General features: G+C 35.0%; 1 protein-coding gene across 3 annotated transcripts in view; it reads left to right on the top strand.

The window, feature by feature from the left end:
• HOMER1 (homer scaffold protein 1) overlaps positions 1–20,265 on the top strand; it is a 125,343-nt gene extending 105,078 nt beyond the window's left edge. For all 3 annotated transcript variants that reach the window (XM_067731095.1, XM_067731096.1, XM_067731097.1), the window contains one exon: positions 17,358–20,265. In XM_067731095.1, coding sequence (XP_067587196.1) covers positions 17,358–17,546 — 189 coding nt within the window. In that variant the 3' untranslated portion in view covers positions 17,547–20,265. The remainder of the gene's footprint in view (positions 1–17,357) is intronic.
• The last annotated feature ends 1,559 nt before the right edge of the window (positions 20,266–21,824 follow it).

Genomic DNA, 21,824 nt, shown 5'->3' with positions numbered 1-21,824 from the left:
TTGCTTGTTTTGGTCTGCCCTATTAAACAGTGTTCCTATATTTAACCATTTGTGTAGATTAGTGGTTCTCAGCTAGGGGTAGTTTTGTGCCCCAGGGCACGTTCAGCAATGTATGGAGACATTTTTGATTTTTGCAGCTAGGGTAGTGGAATTGATATTTAGTAAATTGAAGCCAAGGTTGCTACTGAACGTTGAATTATCCAGCCCAAAATTTCAAGAGTGCCAAAGTTGAGAAAATCTTGGTGTAGAATTAAAATATGAAGCATGTAATCAGGGCTGGAAGAAATGGGGGAAATGCAGGCTAGTTTTGTCTTTTGTTTTGGTTTGGCTCCCATTGTTTAATTACTTGCTTTGATACAGGCAGTTGCTAAGCACTTACATATATTAGCTCTAACTCTCACAGTAACAGGTGTGGTATCCCCATTTTCAAAGAGAAGGCAGCAGTTTAGAGGTGTTAACAAGTTTAATTAAAGCACTTAGAAAGTAGTGAAACCTAGATTTGTTTTGATTCTAAAATCTCTGTTCTTTCTGCATTACCACACTGTTTCAGCAGCCAAGCATCCAAGCCATCCCTAACAATTCTTGGGAAATTTTTTTTCAGTTATGTATACATTTACATTGTCCCAGAGAAACCAAGAAGTGATTTATTCATATCAAACTTCTAAATGTATTTCATCATTGATTGAGCAGTAATTGAATCTTACAGCTGGCACCTAGAATTGTGACTGTCAATTCTTACCTGCTCTTTCACTGAATATCAAAAATACTTATCAAAACAGCCTACCTGGAATAGGACAGGGAAACTTTCAGAAAACCTAAGGGTGAATTCTAAAAGGCCAAGCCACAGAAATAACCTGTATTTTTTCCAACTTGAAGAAAGTTCCTCCTTTATAGTCTGGCCCCTCCTACCTAAAGATCTGCTTGTCAAAAGTTCCAACACTCTTGAACCTCCATTCATAAATTCAGTCCAAAAAATTGGAATCATTAAATATTTGGAATGGTAGAGGAACTTTGAAATTGCAGTGCATGGATTTGGATTGTAGGTATGGATATGGATAAAAAATTTGTAGTTATGGGTAAATTAAAAATAGTATGATATGATTTTTCTAATTTGCAAGTGTTTTTTTCCTCAAATGTCAATGTGACGTATGCTCATTGTAAAAAATTTAGAAAAATGTAATTTAGCAGGGAAAGAAACCCCATAATCCCATCATCCTAAGGCAAAGTGTTTAGAATTTTCTTCCCCCAATGTTTCTTTGGATAACTTTTTCTTTATGTGAGACATATAGATACCAATTTGTTGTCTTACTTTCCTAACAACATTTTGTCATAAGCTGCATATGTTATATGGCTGTATAGTGTTCTCCTATATAGATATACCATAATTTTCTTCCAACATTCTTACAGGGATGGTTATTTGTTTTCAATGTTAGCTATAGTAAATAATGTCATAATGAATCTTTTTACATAATCCTTTCTCATTATTTCTTTAAGATGAGCTTTTTAAGAAGAATTACTAGTTGTAAACGTTTTTAAATTACTTATGCTGAGAAATTGATGTCAGGAACAGCAGGATACCCTCTCGATATTGGTCTCCTGCCATCTTTGCTGTCTGATAAGGAACAAAGGAGTAGTTTACTATTTTTTTAGTATTATCATTTTTTGATTACGAATTTTCCATATGCTTATTGTCATCTTTCTGTATCTTGAAGGCACCAAGTACATTTTCACCTTAGAGTACCTGGCGTATCCTTGCCTGGAGGTCTGAGCCCCAAGATCTTCAAATGCGCTGGTTTCTAATGTAATTTACATCTTGGCTCACATGTTAATTTCTCTGATTTCCCAATTTAAGCACTACTTTGCAGGCCGCCACGCCCCCTCCCCCAGTACTCTTTATAATATTACCATATCTTATTTTCCTTGTAGCAGTCATCACCATATGAAATGATCTTGGTTTTTTTTAATTTTTAAAATATTTATTTATTTATGGCTGCCTCGGGTCGTATTTTTGGCATGCAGGATCTTTCATTGCAGCATGTGGGCTTCTATGTAGTTGTGGTGCGCGGGCTCCAGAGTGCGCAGGCTCAGTAGTTGCAGTGTATGGACTCCAGAGTGCGTGGGCTCTGTAGTTGTGGCACGTGGCTCTCTAGTTGTGGTGCACAGGCTCAGTAGTTGCAGCATGTGGGATCTTAGTTTCCTAACCAGGGATCGAACCTGCATCCCCTGCATTGGAAGGAGGATTCTCAACCACCAGGGAAGTCCCAATGATCTTGTTTTTTTAATTTATTTTTAAACTTTTTATTTTGAAGAAATTTCACACTTACAGAAAAGTTGCATGAATAAGACAAAGATTTTTCATGTACCTTTCACCCACATCCCCCAGATGTTAACATCTTTGCCATATTTGTTTCGTTTTATCATTATGGAACTCTCTCTGTATATATTCATATTTTTTTCTAAATGTTTGAGAATAAGTTCCAAATATGCCATCCCTTTGCCTCTAAACACTTTAATGTATATTCTTTTTTTTCATATTTAATTTTTAAATTAATTTTATTGGAGTATAGTTGATTTACAATGTTGTGTTAGTTTCTGCTGTACAGCAGAGTGAGTCAGTTATAATATACATATCCACTCTTTTTTAGATTATTTTCCCATATAGGTCATGACAGAGTACTGAGTAGAGTTCCATGTGTTATACAGTAGGCTCTTATTATCTGTTTTATAGAGAGTAGTGTGTATATGTCAATCCCAGCCTCCCAATTTATTGCCCCCCTTTCCCCTTTGGTAACCATAGTTTATTTTCCACATCTGTGACTATTTCTGTTTTGTAAATAAGTTCATTTGTACCATTTTTTTAGATTCCACATATAAGCGATATCATATGATATTTGTCTTTCTCTGTCTGACTTCACTCAGTATGACAATCTCTTCAATGTTTTTTCTAAGAGTAGGACAGTCTCTTAGATTACCATCAAAATCAAGAAATTATCTAAAGACTTTATTCAAATTCCCATAATTGTCCTAATAATCCTCTTTATAACAAAATTTTAAAAATTGTTTTTCTGGTCCAGGCTTCATTCCAGGATCACAAGTTGTATTTAGTTGTCATGTCTATTTATTTTGTTGTTTAAATTGTCCCAGATTTGGCAAGTGGGAACCTTTTTAATCCTGCTTCTGTGTCCTTTGGATGTGACCCTATCATTTAAAGAACTTCATGTTTTAGCTCAACTAGATATTCCTAGTTGTATTTATCAGCTTCAGCCTTGAAATTAGCTATTTCTTCAAAGAAAAATTTCTTTTAGCAAAGTTTGGCGTTTAGAAACCAAGTTCTGGGCACAAGATATACCTTTTGCTATTGAGATGTCATTGTTTCTAGGCCCTATTAATGATCAGAGCTAGAAGTACACACATAGCACATTATGTCCATTACAATAGCTATATCGAAAAAAAACAAACCTGAAATCATACTCATACCTCCTGCTGCAGTCCAGTACTATGGAGTTCATTTTAGCCTTCCCCATTTTCCTGTTAGTAACTCCTTTCCCCAATATTGTTATAAAGCAGAAACTAACACACCATTGTGAAGCAATTATACTCCAATAAAGATGTTAAATAAATAAAACACACAAAAAAGAAACCACAATATGTTTATTTGCTTGCTTAGTCCTTGAAAGCACAGAAAGTAGTTTCTAATTCATACCACTGCCAAAACAACAAGAACAAAACCCTACTAACTAGAGATCAGTATTCTTTTTGTCCTTAGCCTGTGTTCAAAAGTTAGGTTAGTTCTTCCACTCCCCCTTTTCAATTGGTTAGTTATTCATTTGAAACACATTTATGTTCATTTGTATCTTACTATATTCCATTTTAGTTTTTTCTTCCCCATTCTTTATTTTGTATTTGTATGCATTTACAGAGCATATGAAACAATTAACATGGTTCTAAAAGTCAGAACTATTCAGGAAGATATCTTCAGGGACACGTCATCCTGTCCAATCCAGTCTACCCCCATTCTTGCCCACCATTCCCGGCTGCCCCCTGTGGTAACCAATCTCATTAGTTTCTGGGTTATCCTTTCTGTGTTTCTTTTTACACAAATGAACAGATATGTCTCTTTCTTAATTTCCTCCCTTTTTTTTCCTATACAAATGGTAACATACTCTAGATTACTCTTCCGCACTTTGCTTTTTTTTAATCTAAGGTATGTCCTGGAAATCACTCTATGTCCTGTCAGTTCATAGAGAGAGACCTTGTTCATTCTTTTTTTTTTTAGCTGTATAGTACTTCATTTGCATGTGTGATAGTTTTTAAAACCACACTCCTTTATGTGGGTATTTAGGTTGTTTCCAGTATTTTGCAGCAGTACTACAATGAGTAACCTTATGCATAGGTGTTTTGTTATTGTTGGAGGTGTATCTACAGGGTGAACTCTTTGGAGTGAGATTTCTAAGTGAGAACATCATGTAGTCAAATTCCTCTCCATGATGGGTTGTGCCAGTTTTCCCTTGTATCATCAGTGTGAGAGAATGCCTGTTTCTCCACAGCCTCACCAACAAAATGTGTTCTAGTACTTTTTTAACTTGTGGCAATGTATGATAGGTGGGAAATGATAGTTTTAATTTGTGTATCCCATATTATGAGTGAGATTAAACATCTTTCATAAGCTTAAAGGCCATTTCAGTATCTTTTTGTACCTATATAGATTGTGTATTCTTGTCTTTGCCCTTTTTTGATCCTTCTTCCACAAAATTTGAAGAGTTCTTTATATATCTGCAATTATATGTTACACGTATTTTCTCCCAGTTTGTAAAAGTTTTTGACTTTGCGTAAGATGGTGGTGTTGTTTTATGTAGTAGTCAAATATACACCATTCTTTTCTTTCATTGCTCTAGCTGTCAATCATAGTTAGCTCTTTTCCAAACTCAAATCATATGGGAATCCATCCATATTTACCTTTAGTACTTCTGTGGTTTCATTTTTTACATTTAGATCTCTGAGTCATTTGGGGTTTGTCCTTCTGTGTGTGGTGTGAGATATGGATCTAACTTTATCTTTTTCCAAATGTCTATCTACTTATCAGTACCATTTATTTAAAACTTTATCCTTTTTTTCCAGAGATTTTAAATATTCAATTTCCATGTGTGTTCTGGTGTATATCTGGACTTCCTATGCTATTCTACTAGTCACTCTTATGTATTCCTAGTACCACACTTCTTTAATTGTAGAGGCTTTACAGTATGTTTTAATATCTGATAAGGCCAATCAGTCCTCATAACCTTCCTTTTTCATTGTTTTTTAATATATTCTTACATGTTTATTTTTCCATACAAATTTTAGTATTAACGTTAGTACCAATTTTAGTGTCAATGGAAACTTTAGCTCTATAAAAAATTTCATTGGGATTGCTTAAAATTTATAATGCTAGTTTAGCAGAAGTGTGGTTTCCATCCTATCCAAGAACAAGGGATGTCTTCTTATTTGTCCACATCTACTTCTGTGTTTTTCAGGAGCATTTTAGGGTTTTCATGCTGTGAATTTGTCATGTTTCTTGTTTATTTGTAAATATTTAATCTTCTTTTCTTCTATTGACAATGGAGTTTTCTCTACCATCGTATCTTTTAATTGATTATTGTTTATATATTGGGTCGGCCAAAAAGTTCATTCGGGTTTTTCCGTAAGATGTTACGGAAAACCGGAATGAGCTTTTTGGCCATCCCAATATATGAAAGCTGTTGAATTCTGTTTGCTAATTTTATATCCCTCTACCTTACTAAATTATTTCATTGTTTGAACTAGTTTTGTCATTTATTCCATTTATTCTCTAAGATTTCCTAGGTATACTAACATATATTCTGCAAATAGAAATAATTTTACTTCTTTTCTTCTAGTTCTTATGCCTCTATTGATTTTTCCTGTTGAATTACACCTGTTAAAAATACAGGTACAGAGGTGGAGTCAAGATGGCCTACTAGAAGGACGCAGAATTTGCGTCTCCTCACAACTAGGTCACCTACCAGGCACCAGTGGGGGACCACGGACACCTAAGGGGACGGGAGGAACCCCCAGCGACCGGCTTGCAGGATCTCGGTTCCCAGGCCGTAGGTCGGGCCCAAACTCCTGTGGTGGGAGCTCCAAGTCCAAACTGCTGGACTAACAGAGAACCTCAGACCCCAGGGAATATCAGTTGGAGTGAGGCCTCGCGCAGGTCCGCATCTCAGCACCAAGTTCCGGCTCTTTCCAACTGACTGCAAACTCCAATGCTGGACATCTCAGACCAAACAACCAGTAAGACAGGAATACAGCACCACCCATCAAAAAAAAAAAACAAAAATGAAACGACAAAAAAAAATGTTACAGATGAAGGAGCAAGGTAAAAAACTACAAGACCAAATAAATGAAGACAAAATAGGTGACCTCCCTGAAAAAGAATTCAGAGTAATGACAGTAAAGATGATCCAAAATCTTGGAAACAGTATGGAAAAAATACAAGAAACACTTAACAAGGATCTAGAAGAACTAAAGAGCAAACAGACAGTGATGAACAACACAATAGGGAAATTAAAAATACTCTGGAAAGAATCAATAACAGAATAACTAGGCAGAAGAACAGATAAGTGAGCTAGAAGATAAAATGGTGGAAATAACTGCCAGGGAGCAGAATAAAGAAAAAAGAATGAAAAGAATTGAGGACAGTCTCAGAGACCTCTGGGACAACATTAAACACACCAACATTCGAATTATAGGGGTCCCAGAAGAAGAAGAGAAAAAGAAAGGGTCTGGGAAAATATTTGAAGAGATTATAGTAGAAAACTTCCCTAACGTGGGAAAGGAAATAGTCAATCAAATCGAGGAAACACAGAGAGTACCATGCAGGATAAATGCAAAGAGAAACACACCGAGACACATATTAATCAAACTTTCAAAAATTAAATACAAAGAAAAAATATTAAAAGCAGCAAGGGAAAAACAACAAATAACATACAAGGGAATCCCCATAAGGTTAACAGCTGATCTTTCAGCAGAAACTCTGCAAGCCAGAAGGGAGTGGCAGGACATATTTAAAGTGATGAAGGGGAAAAACTTACAGCCAAGATTACTCTACCCAGCAAGGATCTCATTCAGATTCGATGGAGAAATTGAAACCTTTACAGACAAGCAAAAGCTAAGAGAATTCAGCACCACCAAACCAGCCTTACAACGAATGCTAAAGGAACTTCTCTAGGCAGGAAACACAAGAGAAGGAAAAGACCAACAATAACAAACCCCCAAAATTAAGAAAATGGTAATAGGAACATACATATCGATAACTGCATTAAATGTAAATGGATTAAATGCTCCAACCAAAAGACATAGACTGGCTGAATGGATACAAAAACAGGACCCATACTTATGCTGTCTACAAGAGACCCACTTCAGACCTAGGGATACATACAGACTGAAAGTGAGGGCATGGAAAAAGGTATTCCATGCATATGGAAATCAGAAGAAAGCTGGAGTAGCAATTCTCATATCAGAGAAAATAGACTTTAAAATAAAGACTATTACAGGAGACAAAGAAGGACACTACATAATGATCAAGGGATCAATCCAAGAAGAAGATATAACAACTGTAAATATTTATGCACCCAATATAGGAGCACCTCAATACATAAGGCAAATGCTAACAGCCATAAAAGGGGAAATCGACAGTAACACAATCATAGTAGGGGACTTTAACACCCCAGTTTCACCAATGGACAAATCATCCAAAATGAAAATAAATAATGAAACACAAGCTTTGAATGACACATGAAACGAGGTAGGACATTCCATCCCAAAACAACAGAATACACTTTCTTCTCAAGGGCTTATGGAACATTCTCCAGGATAGATCATATCTTGGGTCACAAATCAAGCCTTGGTAAATTTAAGAAAATTGAAATCGTGTCAAGTATCTTTTCTGACCAAAACGCTATGAGACTAGATATCAATTACAGGAAAAAAATCTGTAAAAAATACAAACACATAGAGGCTAAACAATACACTGCTTAATAACCAAGCGATGACTGAGGAAATCAAAAAATTCCTAGAAAGAAATGACAATGAAAACACGACGACCCAAAACCTATGGGATGCAGCAAAAGCAGTTCTAAGAGGGAAGTTTATAGCAATACAATCCTACCTCACTAAACAAGGAACATCTCAAATAAACAACCTAACCTTACACCTAAAGCAATTAGAGAAAGAACAAAAAAATCCCAAAGTTAGGAGAAGGAAAGAAATCATAAAGATGAGATCAGAAATAAATGAAAAAGAAATGAAGGAAACGATAGCAAAGATCAATAAAACTAAAAGCTGGTTCTTTGAGAAGATAAACAAAATAGATAAACCATTAGCCAGACTCATCAAGAAAGAAAGGGAGAAGACTCATCAATAGAATTAGAAATGAAAAAGGAGAAGTAACAACTGACATTGCAGAAAAAGAAAGGATCGTGAGAGATTATTACAAGCAACTGTATGCCAATAAAATGGACAACCTGGAAGAAATGGAAGAAATTCTTAGAAACGCACAACCTTCGGAGACTAAACCAGGAAGAAATAGAAAATATAAACAGACCAATCACAAGCACTGAAATTGAAACTGTCATTAAAAATCTTCCAACAAAAGCACAGGACCAGATGGCTTCACAGGCGAATTCTATCAAACATTTAGAGAAGAGCTAACACTTACCCTTCTCAAACTCTTCCAAAATATATCAGAGGAAGGAACACTCCCAAACTCATTCTCTACGAGGCCACTATCACCCTGATACCAAAACCAGACAAAGATGTCACAAAGAAAGAAAACTACAGGCCTATATCACTGACGAACATAGATGCAGAAATCCTCAACAAAATACTAGCAAACAGAATCCAACAGTACATTAAAAGGATCATACACCACAATCAAGTGGGGTTTATCCCAGGAACACAAGGATTCTTCAATATACGCTAATCAATCAATGTGATACACCATATTAACAAATTGAAGGATAAAAACCATATGATCATCTCAATAGATGCAGAAAAAGCTTTTGACAAAATTCAACACCCATTTATGATAAAAACTCTCCAGAAAGTAGGCATAGAGGGAACCTACCTCAATATAATAAAGGCTATATATGACAAACCCATAGCCAGCATCATTCTCAGTGGTGAAAAACTGAAACCATTTCCACTAAGTTTAGGAACAGGACAAGGTTGTCCACACTCACCACTATTATTCAACACAGTTTTGGAAGTTTTAGCCACAGCAATCAGCGAAGAAAAAGAAATAAAAGGAATCCAAATCAGAAAAGAAGAAGTAAAGCTGTCAGTGTTTGCAGATGACATGATACTATACATAGAGAATCCTAAGATGCTACCAGAAAACTACTAGAGCTAATCAATGAATTTGGTAAAGTAGCAGGATACAAAATTAATGCACAGAAATCTCTTGCATTCCTATACACTAATGATGAAAAATCTGAAAGAGAAATTAAGGAAACACTCCCATTTACCTTTGCAACAAAGAGAATAAAATACCTAGGAATAAAGCTACCTAAGGAGACAAAAGACCTGTATGCAGAAAACTTATTATAAGACACTGATGAAAGAAATTAAAGAAATTAAATGAAATTAAAGAAATTAAAGAAATTAAATGTTCTTGGATTGGAAGAATCAACATTGTGAAAATGACTATACTACCCAAAGCAATCTACAGATTCAATGCAATCCCTGTCAAGCTACCACTGGCACTTTTCCCAGAACTAGAACAAAAAATTTCACAATTTGTATGGAAACACAAAAAACCCTGAATAGCCAAAGCAATCTTGAGAACGAAAAATGGAGCTGGAGGAATCAGGCTCCCTGACTTCAGACTATACTACAAAGCTATAGTAACCAAGACAGTGTGGTACTGACACAGAAACAGAAATATAGATCAATGCAACAGGATAGAAAGCCCAGAGATAAACCCACACACATATGGTCACCTTATCTTTGATAAAGGAGGCAACAGTGTACAGTGGAGAAAAGGCAGCCTCTTCAATAAGTGGTGCTGGGAAAACTGGACAGCTACATGTAAAAGAATGAAATTAGAACACCCCCTAACACCATACAAAAATAAACTCAAAATGGATTGAAGACCTAAATGTAAGGCCAGACAATATCAAACTCTTAGAGGAAAACATAGGCAGAGCATTCTATGAGATAAATCACAGCAAGATCCTTTTTGACCCACCTCCTAGAGAAATGGAAATAAAAGCAAAAATAAACAAATGGGACCTAATGAAACTTAAAAGCTTTTGCACAGCAAAGGAAACCATAAACCGTAACCATAAACCACAAACCATAAAGGTGAAAAAACAACCCTCAGAATGGGAGAAAATATTTGCAAATGAAGCAACTGACAAAGGATTAATCTCCAAAATTTACAAGCAGCTCATGCAGCTCAATATTAAAAAAACAAACAACCCAGTCCAAAAATGGGCAGAACATCTAAATAGACATTTCTTCAAAAAAGATATACAGATTGCCAACAGACATGTGAAAGAATGCTAAAGATCATTAATCATTAGAGAAATGCAAATCCAAACTACAATGAGATATCATCTCACACTGGTCAGAATGGCCATCATCAAAATATCTAGAAACAATAAATGCTGGTGAGGGTGTGGAGAAAAGGGAACCCTCTTGCACTGTTGGTGGGAATGTAAATTGATACAGCCACTATGGAGAACAGTATGGATGTTCCTTAAAATACTAAAAATAGAACTACCATACAACCCAGCAGTTCCACTACTGGGCATATACCCTGAGAAAACCATAATTCAGAAAGAGTCATGTACCAAAAGGTTCATTGCAGCTCTATTTACAATAGCCAGGACATGGAAGCAACCGAAGTGTCCATCAACAGATGAATGGATAAAGAAGATGTGGCACATATCTACAATGGAATATTACTCAGCCATAAAAAGGAACAAAACTGAGTTATTTGTAGTGAGGTGGATGGACCTAGAGCCTGTCATACAGAGTGAAGTAAGTCAGAGAAAAACAAATACCGTATGCTAACACATATATATGGAATCTAAAATTTAAAAACTGGTCATGAAGAACCTAGGGGCAAGATGGGAATAAAGATGCAGACCTGCCAGAGAATGGACTTGAGGATATGGGGAGGGGGAAGGGTAAGCTGGGACAAAGTGAGAGAGTGGCATGGACATATATACACTACCAAACGTAAAATAGATAGCTAGTGGGAAGCAGCCGCATAGCACAGGGAGATCAGCTAGGTGCTTTGTGACCACCTAGAGGGGTGGGATAGGGAGGGTGGGAGGGAGGTAGATGCAAGAGGGAAGAGATATGGGGACATATGTATATGTATAACTGACTTACTTTGTTATAAAGCAGAAACTAACACACCATTGTGAAGCAGTTATACTCCAATAAAGATGTTAAAAAAAGAAAAAAAACCTAAATGTAAGGCTAGGCACTTTAAAACTATTAGAGGAAAGCATAGGCAGAACACTGTATGACATAAATTACATCAAGATCCTTTTTGACCCACCTCCTAGACAAATGGAAATAAAAACAAAAATAAAAAATGGGACCTAATGAAAGAAAAGCTTTTACACAGCAACAGAAACCATAAACAAGAGAAAAAGACAACTCTCAGAATGGGAGAAAATATTTGCAAGCGAAGCAATGATAAAGGATTAATCTCCAAAATATATAAGCAGCTCATGACCTCAATATCAGAAAAACAAACAACCCAATCCAAAAATGGGCAGAAGACCTAAACAGACATTTCTCCAAAGAAGATACACAGATTGCCAACAAACAGGTGAAAAGATGCTCAACATCAGTAATCATTAGAGAAAATCAAAACTACAATGAGGTATCATCTCACACCAGTTAGAACGGCCATCATCAAAAAATCTACAAACAATAAATGCTGAAGAGGGTGTGGAGAAAAGGGAACCCTCTTGCACTGTTGGTGGGAATGTAAATTGATACAGCCACTATGGAGAACAGTATGGAGGTTCCTTAAAAAACTAAAAATAGAACTACAGTACAATCCAGCAATCCCACTACTGGGCAGGTACCCTGAGGAAACCATAATTCAAAAAGAGTCATGTACCACAATGTTCAGTGTAGCACTATTTACAATAGCCAGTACATGGAAACAGCCTAAGTATCCACCGACAGATGAATGGATAAAGAAGATGTGGCACATATATACAATGGAATATTACTAAGCCATAAAAAGAAATCGAAATTGAGTTATTTGTAGTGAGGTGGTTGGACCTAGAGTCTGTCATACAGAGTGAAGTACGTCAGAAAGAGAAAAACAAATACTGTATGCTAACATATATATATGGAATCGGAAAAGAAATGGTTCTGATGAACCTAGGGGCAGGACAGGAATAAAGACACAGACATAGAGAATGGACTTGACACCGGGAGGGGGAAGGTTAAGCTGGGACGAACTGAGAGAGTGGCATGGACATATATACACTACCAAATATAAAATAGATAGCTAGTGGCAAGCAGCTGCATAGCACAGGGAAATCAGCTCTGTGCTTTGTGACCACCTAGAGGGGTGGGATAGGGAGGGTGGGAGGGAGGGAGACTCAAGTGGGAGGGGATATGGGGATATACGTATGCATATAGCTGATTCACTTTGTTTTACAGCAGAAACTAACACTACACTGTGAAGCAATTATACTCCAATAAAGATGTTAAAAAAAAAAAAAAAAGATCTCATGCACTGAGGAGTAAACAAACCAAAAATACAGGTACAGTGTTAAACAATAGTGGAGGTGACAGACTTCTCTTGTTCCTGATCTTTGTGGAAATGCCTCTAATATTTTTCCATTAATTGAAATGCTGGCTTTACCACTAAAATATAGGTATCTTACCATATTATGAGAGTGGCTAATTCCTATTTTCTTGAGTGTTTTTACCACAAATGAGTGAACTTTGTTAATAGCTTTTTTAGTATCTATCTAGATAATCATAGTTTTTATCCACAGATCCATTGATATGGTTTATTAATGGATTTTCTAAAACTGAACCACATTTGCATTCCTAGAATAAATACCACTTAGCTGTGGTGTATCATTTTATTAATGTGGTACCAGATTTTTGTTCCCTATTATTGACAGTTTTTACATGATATTCATTTGTAATATTGGTCTGTAACTTTCTTCCATTTTCATGTGGGGGCTGAATTTATAAGATTTAGGTATCAAGGCTATACTAGCTTCATAAGATAATTTGGACGATTTTGTTTATTTTCTATGCTCTGGAATAACTTATGTCATATTGGAACTGTCTGGTCTTTGAAAGTTTAATAGAACTTCCCCTTGAAACCATCTGGGCCTGGTGCTTTTTATGGAGTAATTCCATGATTACTCTCTATTTCTTCTGCAGGTATTGGACTGTTTAAGCTTTACATCTGGGTTTTCAAATATTCAGTGGGAACTCTTATAATTTCTTATTTTATATAGGTTTTTTCTTTCTTAAGTAATGATATGTCTATTTTAAGCTTTTTGCGAAAGGAGATTTTGACTTATTAATTAGTGTTACTCTTTCTGTCCTCTACCTAATGAATTTTTACTTTTATCTTTATTTCTGCCTTTTGTTTTGGTTTACTTTTTTATTGTTTTTCTAGCATTTTGAGAAGGGAATTTAATTCCTTTATTTTCATTTTTATTTATTTGTGTTTAAGGCTATAGATTTTTCTCTGGTCATTGCTTTCATGTGTCCCATAGATTCTGACAGTGTTTCCATTATCATTATTTCTTGAAATTCTGTAGTTTTGGTTTTATTTCACTTTCACGCTAGAAGTGTTTAAAAGAACGTGTTTTAATTTGCTTGTGGAAGGGCCTTTTAGTTTTATGATTTAGTTACTTATTTCTAGTTTTACTGCATTGTGATCACAAGGGTTTGTTTATGTAATGTCTGCTTTGCCTAATTTACCGATTTTTTGTGTAATCTAGCATATGATCAATTTTATGAATGCTCTTTATTGATTTTGTAGTTTAAGACTTCTATATCCTTACCTTTTTTGTTGTTGTTCCTCTTGATCTGTCCTATATTGAGAGTGGAATATTAAAAGCTCTTATCAGTGTACTTTTTTCTATGTCTCCTTAGACCTCCTGTAGTTTCTACTTTATAAAGGTGGCTACTGTGTTTCTTGGTACATAAACATAATTGTTATATCTTCATTGTGTGTTGTCACTTTTAGCATTAAAGGTGTCTTTCTTTGCCACTTTTTCTACCACTATTACAACCCCTGCCTGGTATACCTTTGCCCATATCATAATTTTTGGTCTTTCTAAATGAATTTCCCAGTGGAAGGACCATTTATTTTATGATTAGCTATCCCCAAAGTCCCTTTCTCTTCTTTTTACTCTCAGAAGTATGCCTTTCCAAGGTTGCCTTCTCGAGTGTCCTGTATACTGTGAATTCGCTTCTTGTAGGCTGCTCTGGTCTACCAGGACTTTTTGTTTTCCACCAGTATTTTGGCACTTTCAGTGGTCTTTCTCTTTCTTTGGATTATTAGAGTTCAGTCTTAGGCCTTTCATTCTCCTCTTCCTTCTTCTGTGCATTTCCCCACAACCCTGCCTTGCCCTCTGCGAAGAGAATAAGAACTTGAGAAATATCTTTGCTAGAAACTGGTGCTTATATCTCCTAATTATAGGTAACTTGAAGTTTGTATTGTTCTCTTTCTTCTAGTTGAAGTTGTGGAATTCGTGTCATTTTTTTGTTCTTATTATTGGTTTACACAGTTTGGAAAGATGGTTGAAAGATTTCAGTGCACACAGTGATTTCCTCAGTTACACAGACGTCTGTTCTGTTGACTTCTTTGTTACCAGTATCTTCCTTCTAGAATGCATGCTCCATCAAAACAGGGCTCGTCTTTATTTTCTACTTTATCTTCAGTGCTTAGTATGTAGAAGACACTCAGTAAATAATTGTTGAATAACTTCTTCTTTAACCCATTTTTCTGTTGAATTATTAATACTTGTTTTGATGATTTATGTCGTGTTATATATGAAGGTTAATAATCTAATAGAACAATAATTTATCTTTTAAGAGTTTAAGGTGTGAATCAGATATCAATAAAGACAATTTTTTGTAGCTTTTATTTAGATTAAATGATGCAAGATTTAAATTTATAACCTGACCTGGTCCCATTGATGGTGGTAATAATTGTCTACATTTTTTTAATCACTGTAGTGTTTTAGACTCCATATCTAACAAATACAGAGCATTTGTATTTATATACTTTCAGTTACTGCCTTTTAAAGCACTCAAAAGGGATTTAGCAAATTCTGGCCTTAGTGCTTTATCTTGGTGCCCCTGGCATATGCTCACATATGGGTAAAGGGGAAGGGGAAATAGTAGCACAAAAATGATAATAAGCAGAAGAATGAGTTGGGAGGGAGAATAAAAGTCAAGAAGAAGGGATGGAAAATATAGACAGAAGGTAGAAAACTGGGACATGCCACCAATCAGTTTGCTTCATACTGATCCTGGGTTGTCTGTTCTTCCTCTGGGATCTTATTCTCTGCCTCAGAATAGACCAGCACCAACATCATTGTATTGGATCCCTTTTGTTACGGGCCTAGTGAAATTCCTCCATCAGAGAAATGGCTTAGAGCACAAGACTCCTGGAGAGAACAGCTCAATTTTAATAGCTGAGGGAATTTGGTGTTTTGCTTGCTTCCACTGAAAATGGTTGGATGTTTCATTGATTGGCAAGGAGAACAAGGAAGCCTTTCATTTTTAAGGACGGCTTTAGAGGGCAAACTGGGTGGTGCCTGGTGAAGTGGGTGTTTTCTAGTGAATGACATTTGGTCTATTTTTACAGTTGGAAACATTCTACAGTACTCTTAAGCTTATTGTTTAAGCAGGCAAGAGAGCATGCTGTGCAATCATGAGTGGAATTTTTACATTTGATCCCAGAGTCTGTTTTCTCCCCCATAGTTTAGAGCCTCCATGAACTTGGCTTCTGAATTTATAAATATTTTATTGGTTTCAGAATCTGCTCTCAGTTTACTTATCTTCACCTTGTAGATTATTCAAAGGAAAAAGATTAGAAACATACCTGCTTAACATCTAACCGTAAATACTTTAAGATTAGATTGGAATTCCCTAAATTCTTTCTTTATAAATCATTATAACTGCTTTCTTCCTTTTTTTGTATTTTCCCAGGCTCTTCCGACTCATCTGTGGTGTCTTTTTGCTTGAGCTTTGCTCTTAGTTAAACATGTGAATATTTCTTTGTGTTGAGAATGCTAAATCAATGGTTACTTTCTTATATGTATTCAAGTCAGTTTTCCAATTATTTTTCTCAAAAGTTTAATTTTGCTGGTATTATAGGACAAATACATTTTGGAAAGAAGTGCTCATAATCCCAACAACCAGAACTGTTTCCCATTTTCTGTGTGTACTTTAATTCCTATTGTTTGTCCTCATGCATACTAATTTTTGCCTCGTTGCAGTGTGCTGCTTCATGTTCTGTTATTTTCATTTAACGTTTACCAGATTGCCTTTCAATAATTTTTTAAAAACAATCTACTGTCCTTCAGATATATAGTAACTTCTAAATAATTTTTAAGTATGCCAGATTTTATTCTGTTTAAAAAGTTAAAAATTTTTTTGTTGTCATGAACTTTTACTTCCCTTTTGTCATTTTTTTCTTTCCTTAATCTGTAGTATATTGGAATTGTTAGTTGTATAATTCTCTTGTATGTACAGTTATTATATATCTTCACTACAGTTTTTAGCAGGTGAGCTATATTCTCTACCGTATGCATTCATTTGATATTGAGGCGAAACAAAGAATAATTAACATATTCAGAGGATCCTAAAACCTTATTTGAGTCATTTTTCTTCTCTACATCTTTCTCCAAAATTTCCAATAAGGAGAAAAAATTAATTTGTCTCTTTTTCTCTGCCTTCTTTCATCTGAGATTGCTAACAGTTGTGCCAGAGGAAAAGAACATGGGCAGAAATAGAAAAGAGATGCAGATAATCCACAAAATGGGTCTTCATCCGATCTCAGTATTTGAAGTGCCTAGACTAGTGTTGCCTGGCACAAAGCAAGCAGTCAGGAAATTTGTGTTGGGGGGACAGATGTATTCATGAACAAGCCAATCAATAAAACCACATGTATTTCTCAGATGGCAAAATCTAAAAACCTCCTTAAATTGTATTGAGACTCAGAAGGTCATCCTAATTATCAAACTGCATTAACTACCACAATATTAGTCATAACAAAAGTTATATTGTTTAAGTCTTAAACTGACACACATATATATATCACACTTTTGTTTCTAAAGGAAGTAGAAATTCGGAACAAAGACCTGGAGGGACAACTGTCTGACTTGGAGCAACGTCTGGAGAAAAGTCAGAATGAACAAGAAGCTTTTCGCAATAACCTGAAGACACTGTTAGAAATTCTTGATGGAAAAATCTTTGAACTAACAGAATTACGAGATAACTTGGCCAAGCTACTAGAACGCAGCTAAGGAAAGTTAAATTTCAGTGCCAATTGATTAAAAAATATACTGTCTCTCTTCATAGGACTGTTTGGGCTCTGCATCAAGATTGCACAAAAAATTTGAATATCCCTTGTCCAGGAGGAGGATCTTTTGAAAATTGGAATTGTATATTTCAGTGTAAATTTTAGAGTTCAGCTTGTAGCTAGTTGGGGAAAAAGAGATGAAAAACTTGAACTACAGATTACCTCCATGTATATTATTGGCCATAGTTAACTAGAAAGTTATAAACAGACACTTAATGCAATCTTTTTTTCTGATATTAGCCAATGGGAGAATTAACAAATGTCTGGGTCACATCCCCTTTTTGTGTTCAACACAGTGAAGGTTATCTGCTTTTTAAATTAATTTATTTATGATATCTAAAGCTGTGTTTTGTGCAAAAACTTAGTGATGAAAGCCCTGTCTTTTGTTGTAATCTGAATAATTTCTCAGGATATTTTTGCACTGCTGGCAGCAGTGCCATTACCAATTAATTCTTGCCAGGAGTGAGAGTGAGCTGCATCTTTAATTGAAACATACTTACTATAACTGGGTGTATAGAGTTCTTCCCTTTTTTTATACTGGAAGATATTTCACTCTGGTGACCACTCTGGTACACTCTGGTGTTCTCTAATCTTGTCTGCTGTATAGTTTACTTTTCCATATTGATTCCATGTATTTATGAGAAGATACTGTCTCCCATTTTATTACACATTTTAAAGCCAACTAATGAAGGCAGCTGAGTCCCTCCAAAATTTTTCTTTTTAAATTTCTAATAAATTTGACACACAGTACTGAAATACAGCAGCCCGTCACTGGCGGTCTGGTCTAGCAATGTTAAGTATATTTACAGAATATGCAGTTACATTTATTTATATATTTTGCAAGAAATCTTTTCTGAATGATTAATGCATTTCAATTTACAAATAATAATGGTTGTTGGGAAACTGTTTATTATAGATCATTTTAAGGTGTATAGCTATTTTAAAGGCGATCCATTTCCATCGAGCAGCCAATCAGAGGACTATTGGGATTGGAGCCGTGTACTCTGTCTGGGTCTTCACATCAACCACGTCTCTAGTCAATCCTCACAAGGCAATATTCTAAACTGTTAACTAGGCATTTCAAAACAGGAATTCAATTCAGCGGGCTCTTCTCAGTGAACAGGATTTAATGTTGTTTTGAGGTAATTTTAAAGGACTTTCAGCAAACATGCATTTCTTTATATATTTCTTTTAAGAAACTGTTTTAAAAGTAAGTCAAGTGCTGTCTAGTCTGCTTATGGAGTAGGAACTGCATCAGAGTCCATATATTCTTGCTGTCCAATGCTTGTGACGTTGAGGAGGGTTCTTATTTAAAGTGTATGCTTGAGTATCTGACTCCATGGAGTTTACAAATGCACTGACTTTGTGTTTGTACCCCAAAACAGTTGAATTGTTAAGTACAGAATTAAGCTGGTTAATCAATTTGTAACCATTTTTTCACTCACAAACAGCTAATCAACACTAGACAATTTTGTTTTATATATATGTATGTGTATGTATGTAAATACATACATATTAATTTATATTAGAGTGAAAAATAAATGGTTTGTTTCTAAAGTTAGTTTCTAAAGTGAGTTTTCAGGTGTCTCTGAAAAGTTTATATCAGACACTTAATCATCTTGTATTATATGTGCTATGATATCATGTAAGTTACCTCCATCTATTTTAGGGTATTTGCCTCACCTGTTTATAATAGGGAGGATAATTTAGGTACACAAGCTCAGAGCTATTTCTCTGATAAATCAGGTAATAAAATTTATTTGATTGATGGAATTTTGAAGTAGATGTGATTTTATCCATCAGTTTCTGAGTAACAGAGCACCAGATTTTAATTAAAATAGGGGATTTAGCACTAGGGATCAGGAAATTTGGTTATGAAGAGTTAAAAATTCAAAAAAAAATAGGACAAGCTGTTGAAATGGTAAGTGAATTATTTTAATGATGTAATAAGATATTTTTAAATTTTGACATAGTTGTCATTTAATGGGAAAATAACTCACCAAAATGTCTCCACTTGAATTGTATTGATACATGAGACATCTGTAATTCAATATATACATATACTCATATGTATATACAGAAAATTATTTTTAATATTTTCCTATGGACATGAAATCTAAAATTGGAAATTTTGTGAGTTTTTTCCTTTCCAATAGAGTCTAATTTTTTCTTTTTTTAGTGATTCAACAATTTCTTGAGGGCTGCACCTTTAAATTCCCAGCTTGTCATTAGACGTGTACAGTATATGGGATAAGGTGGACACAAGTGCACATATAAATAAAATTTTCTTATTAAGACTATTTTAAACATTCATTTACAGTAGGAGAGTATCTAGAAATCATCATCTACAAGTCATAATTAGTTTGTGTGCCTACTGTAGTTTTCTTCATTTCTGTATTATATAAATAAAAGTTTGCATATTAAAATTTGATTTTTCCCAGAGACAAGTATTATATAATGTATATTTAGATCAAACTGTGGTAATATATTTATCAGAAAATAATGTTGGGGACTATAGCCTGAACATGTGGACTTGAAGTGACACAGAAAAGGAGAGCAGAGATTGATCCCATTGTGTGTAAGTTATTATAACTATGAATTCTTGTACAAAAAAACAATTGAAAAAAAGAAAAACAAAAATACAGTTTTTATTTTGAAATACATTTGTTGTTCTCTGGAGAATGTATCTTTTTTTCCTTCAGTCTTTTACAGATACTTTTTAAAAAGCATTTAAGTGATGGCAGCATTTACTTAAATCTTACAGGTGCTACTGGATTTTGCATTAGTGTGTTATGTTGTGAAATCCTAACTTTGACATAAAAGGTTTTATAAGTATTTCCCTGCCTGGAAAATTAGTTTTTGTTTCTCCTCTCTCTCTCTCTCTCTTTCTTTCTTTCTGTCTTTTTTTTCCTCCCCCTTTCTTTCTGCAGATTAAAAAAAGTTCATGAAGTTGCATCCCTCCTGTCCCTAATAGAAGAACTCCAGCACCACCATAGATTTAAAGTTTTGCTGTCATTGAACTGTTGGGAAGCAGTTAGAGGAAAAACTTACACCTTTTTTTCAAGTGGAACTAAAAGAGACACTCAGTTAAACCACCACCACCTTTTAAAACTCATTTCTTTGCCTTGTTAAAATTAAATGTATTCTTTCACATGTGTGCTCCGGCCTCCCATGTTTTTACTTAACTCTGGAGTAGGCAGCTCAGCTGCTGTCTCCTTGCAGACCTGATTTTCTGTCAGCTCTGGAATGCGAGGCAGGCCATTTGGGAAAATGTGTTTGGTGGCAGTGGTTTCTTGTTTTCTAAAGAAATCCTTTTGTTTATTTGATATCAAATGATTTTAACATCCTGATATTCAGTGCTTGAAGCCATGAAATAGTCTTCATTGAACTTTTTTCTTCTGGGTATTTAACATTGTTCCTTTATCATTCATGAAGTCAATTAATTTATATAAATCTTAAAGAGGAAAACTTTCAGGTAAGAAGTAGTTGAGAAAGACACATTTTTAAAAAATTTCTCAAGTAGGATACTATGCTATAGTAAGTATTTGTTGAGAAGATAATTTTCATGTGAGAAAATATTGTAAAAATTACTAGAAAAGGATCATTTTAGAATGGAAACAGATGTATCATTCACCTTATTCTAAATTGTGAAAGTGTATTTTTAACTAATATTCATGTTAAATTAGACCTTAAATTTTTATGGCAGTTTTTCTCTATGGGAAACCAATATATAGGTGTCACACAAATAAGCATAGTTAATGAATTAAAAGAAATGAATGTTTTTCTCTTTTTGTTTATATATTGATATTACCTAGTAAAGTAGCTACAAGTTGCTAACAATTTTATCCAAGGAAAAACTCAGTCAGCACTACACTGCCAAGTGATTTCTGCTTAGTATATTAGATAAAAAAGAATTGAGTTATTTTTACCAAAAACAGGTGACCCAGGGAGAGAAGTTGCATCTAGAATAGGGGAAAGGCCATAAGCTCCCAACATATTTCTAGTCAATTCGTTGATCTCTTTAAGTACGCTTTTTATCTTTTAGATTAAAGGACACATTCCAAAGGCTACCAGAAGTGTATGTGGGTAAGGAGAGGATATTTTTTTGTGAAAACAAAGCCAGCAAAAAGAGTAGGAGCGTGATGACTTCAGTTTTTATCTAAGACACATCAGGGTAGCCAGAGTCACAGGAAGTTCTATTTCCTACCTTGCTGCTGCTTTT

This window comes from Pseudorca crassidens, chromosome 3 (genome assembly GCF_039906515.1).
Source record: "Pseudorca crassidens isolate mPseCra1 chromosome 3, mPseCra1.hap1, whole genome shotgun sequence".
In the NCBI taxonomy this organism is placed as follows: Eukaryota; Metazoa; Chordata; class Mammalia; order Artiodactyla; family Delphinidae; genus Pseudorca; species Pseudorca crassidens.
This window is presented reverse-complemented; position numbering and strand designations above follow the sequence as displayed.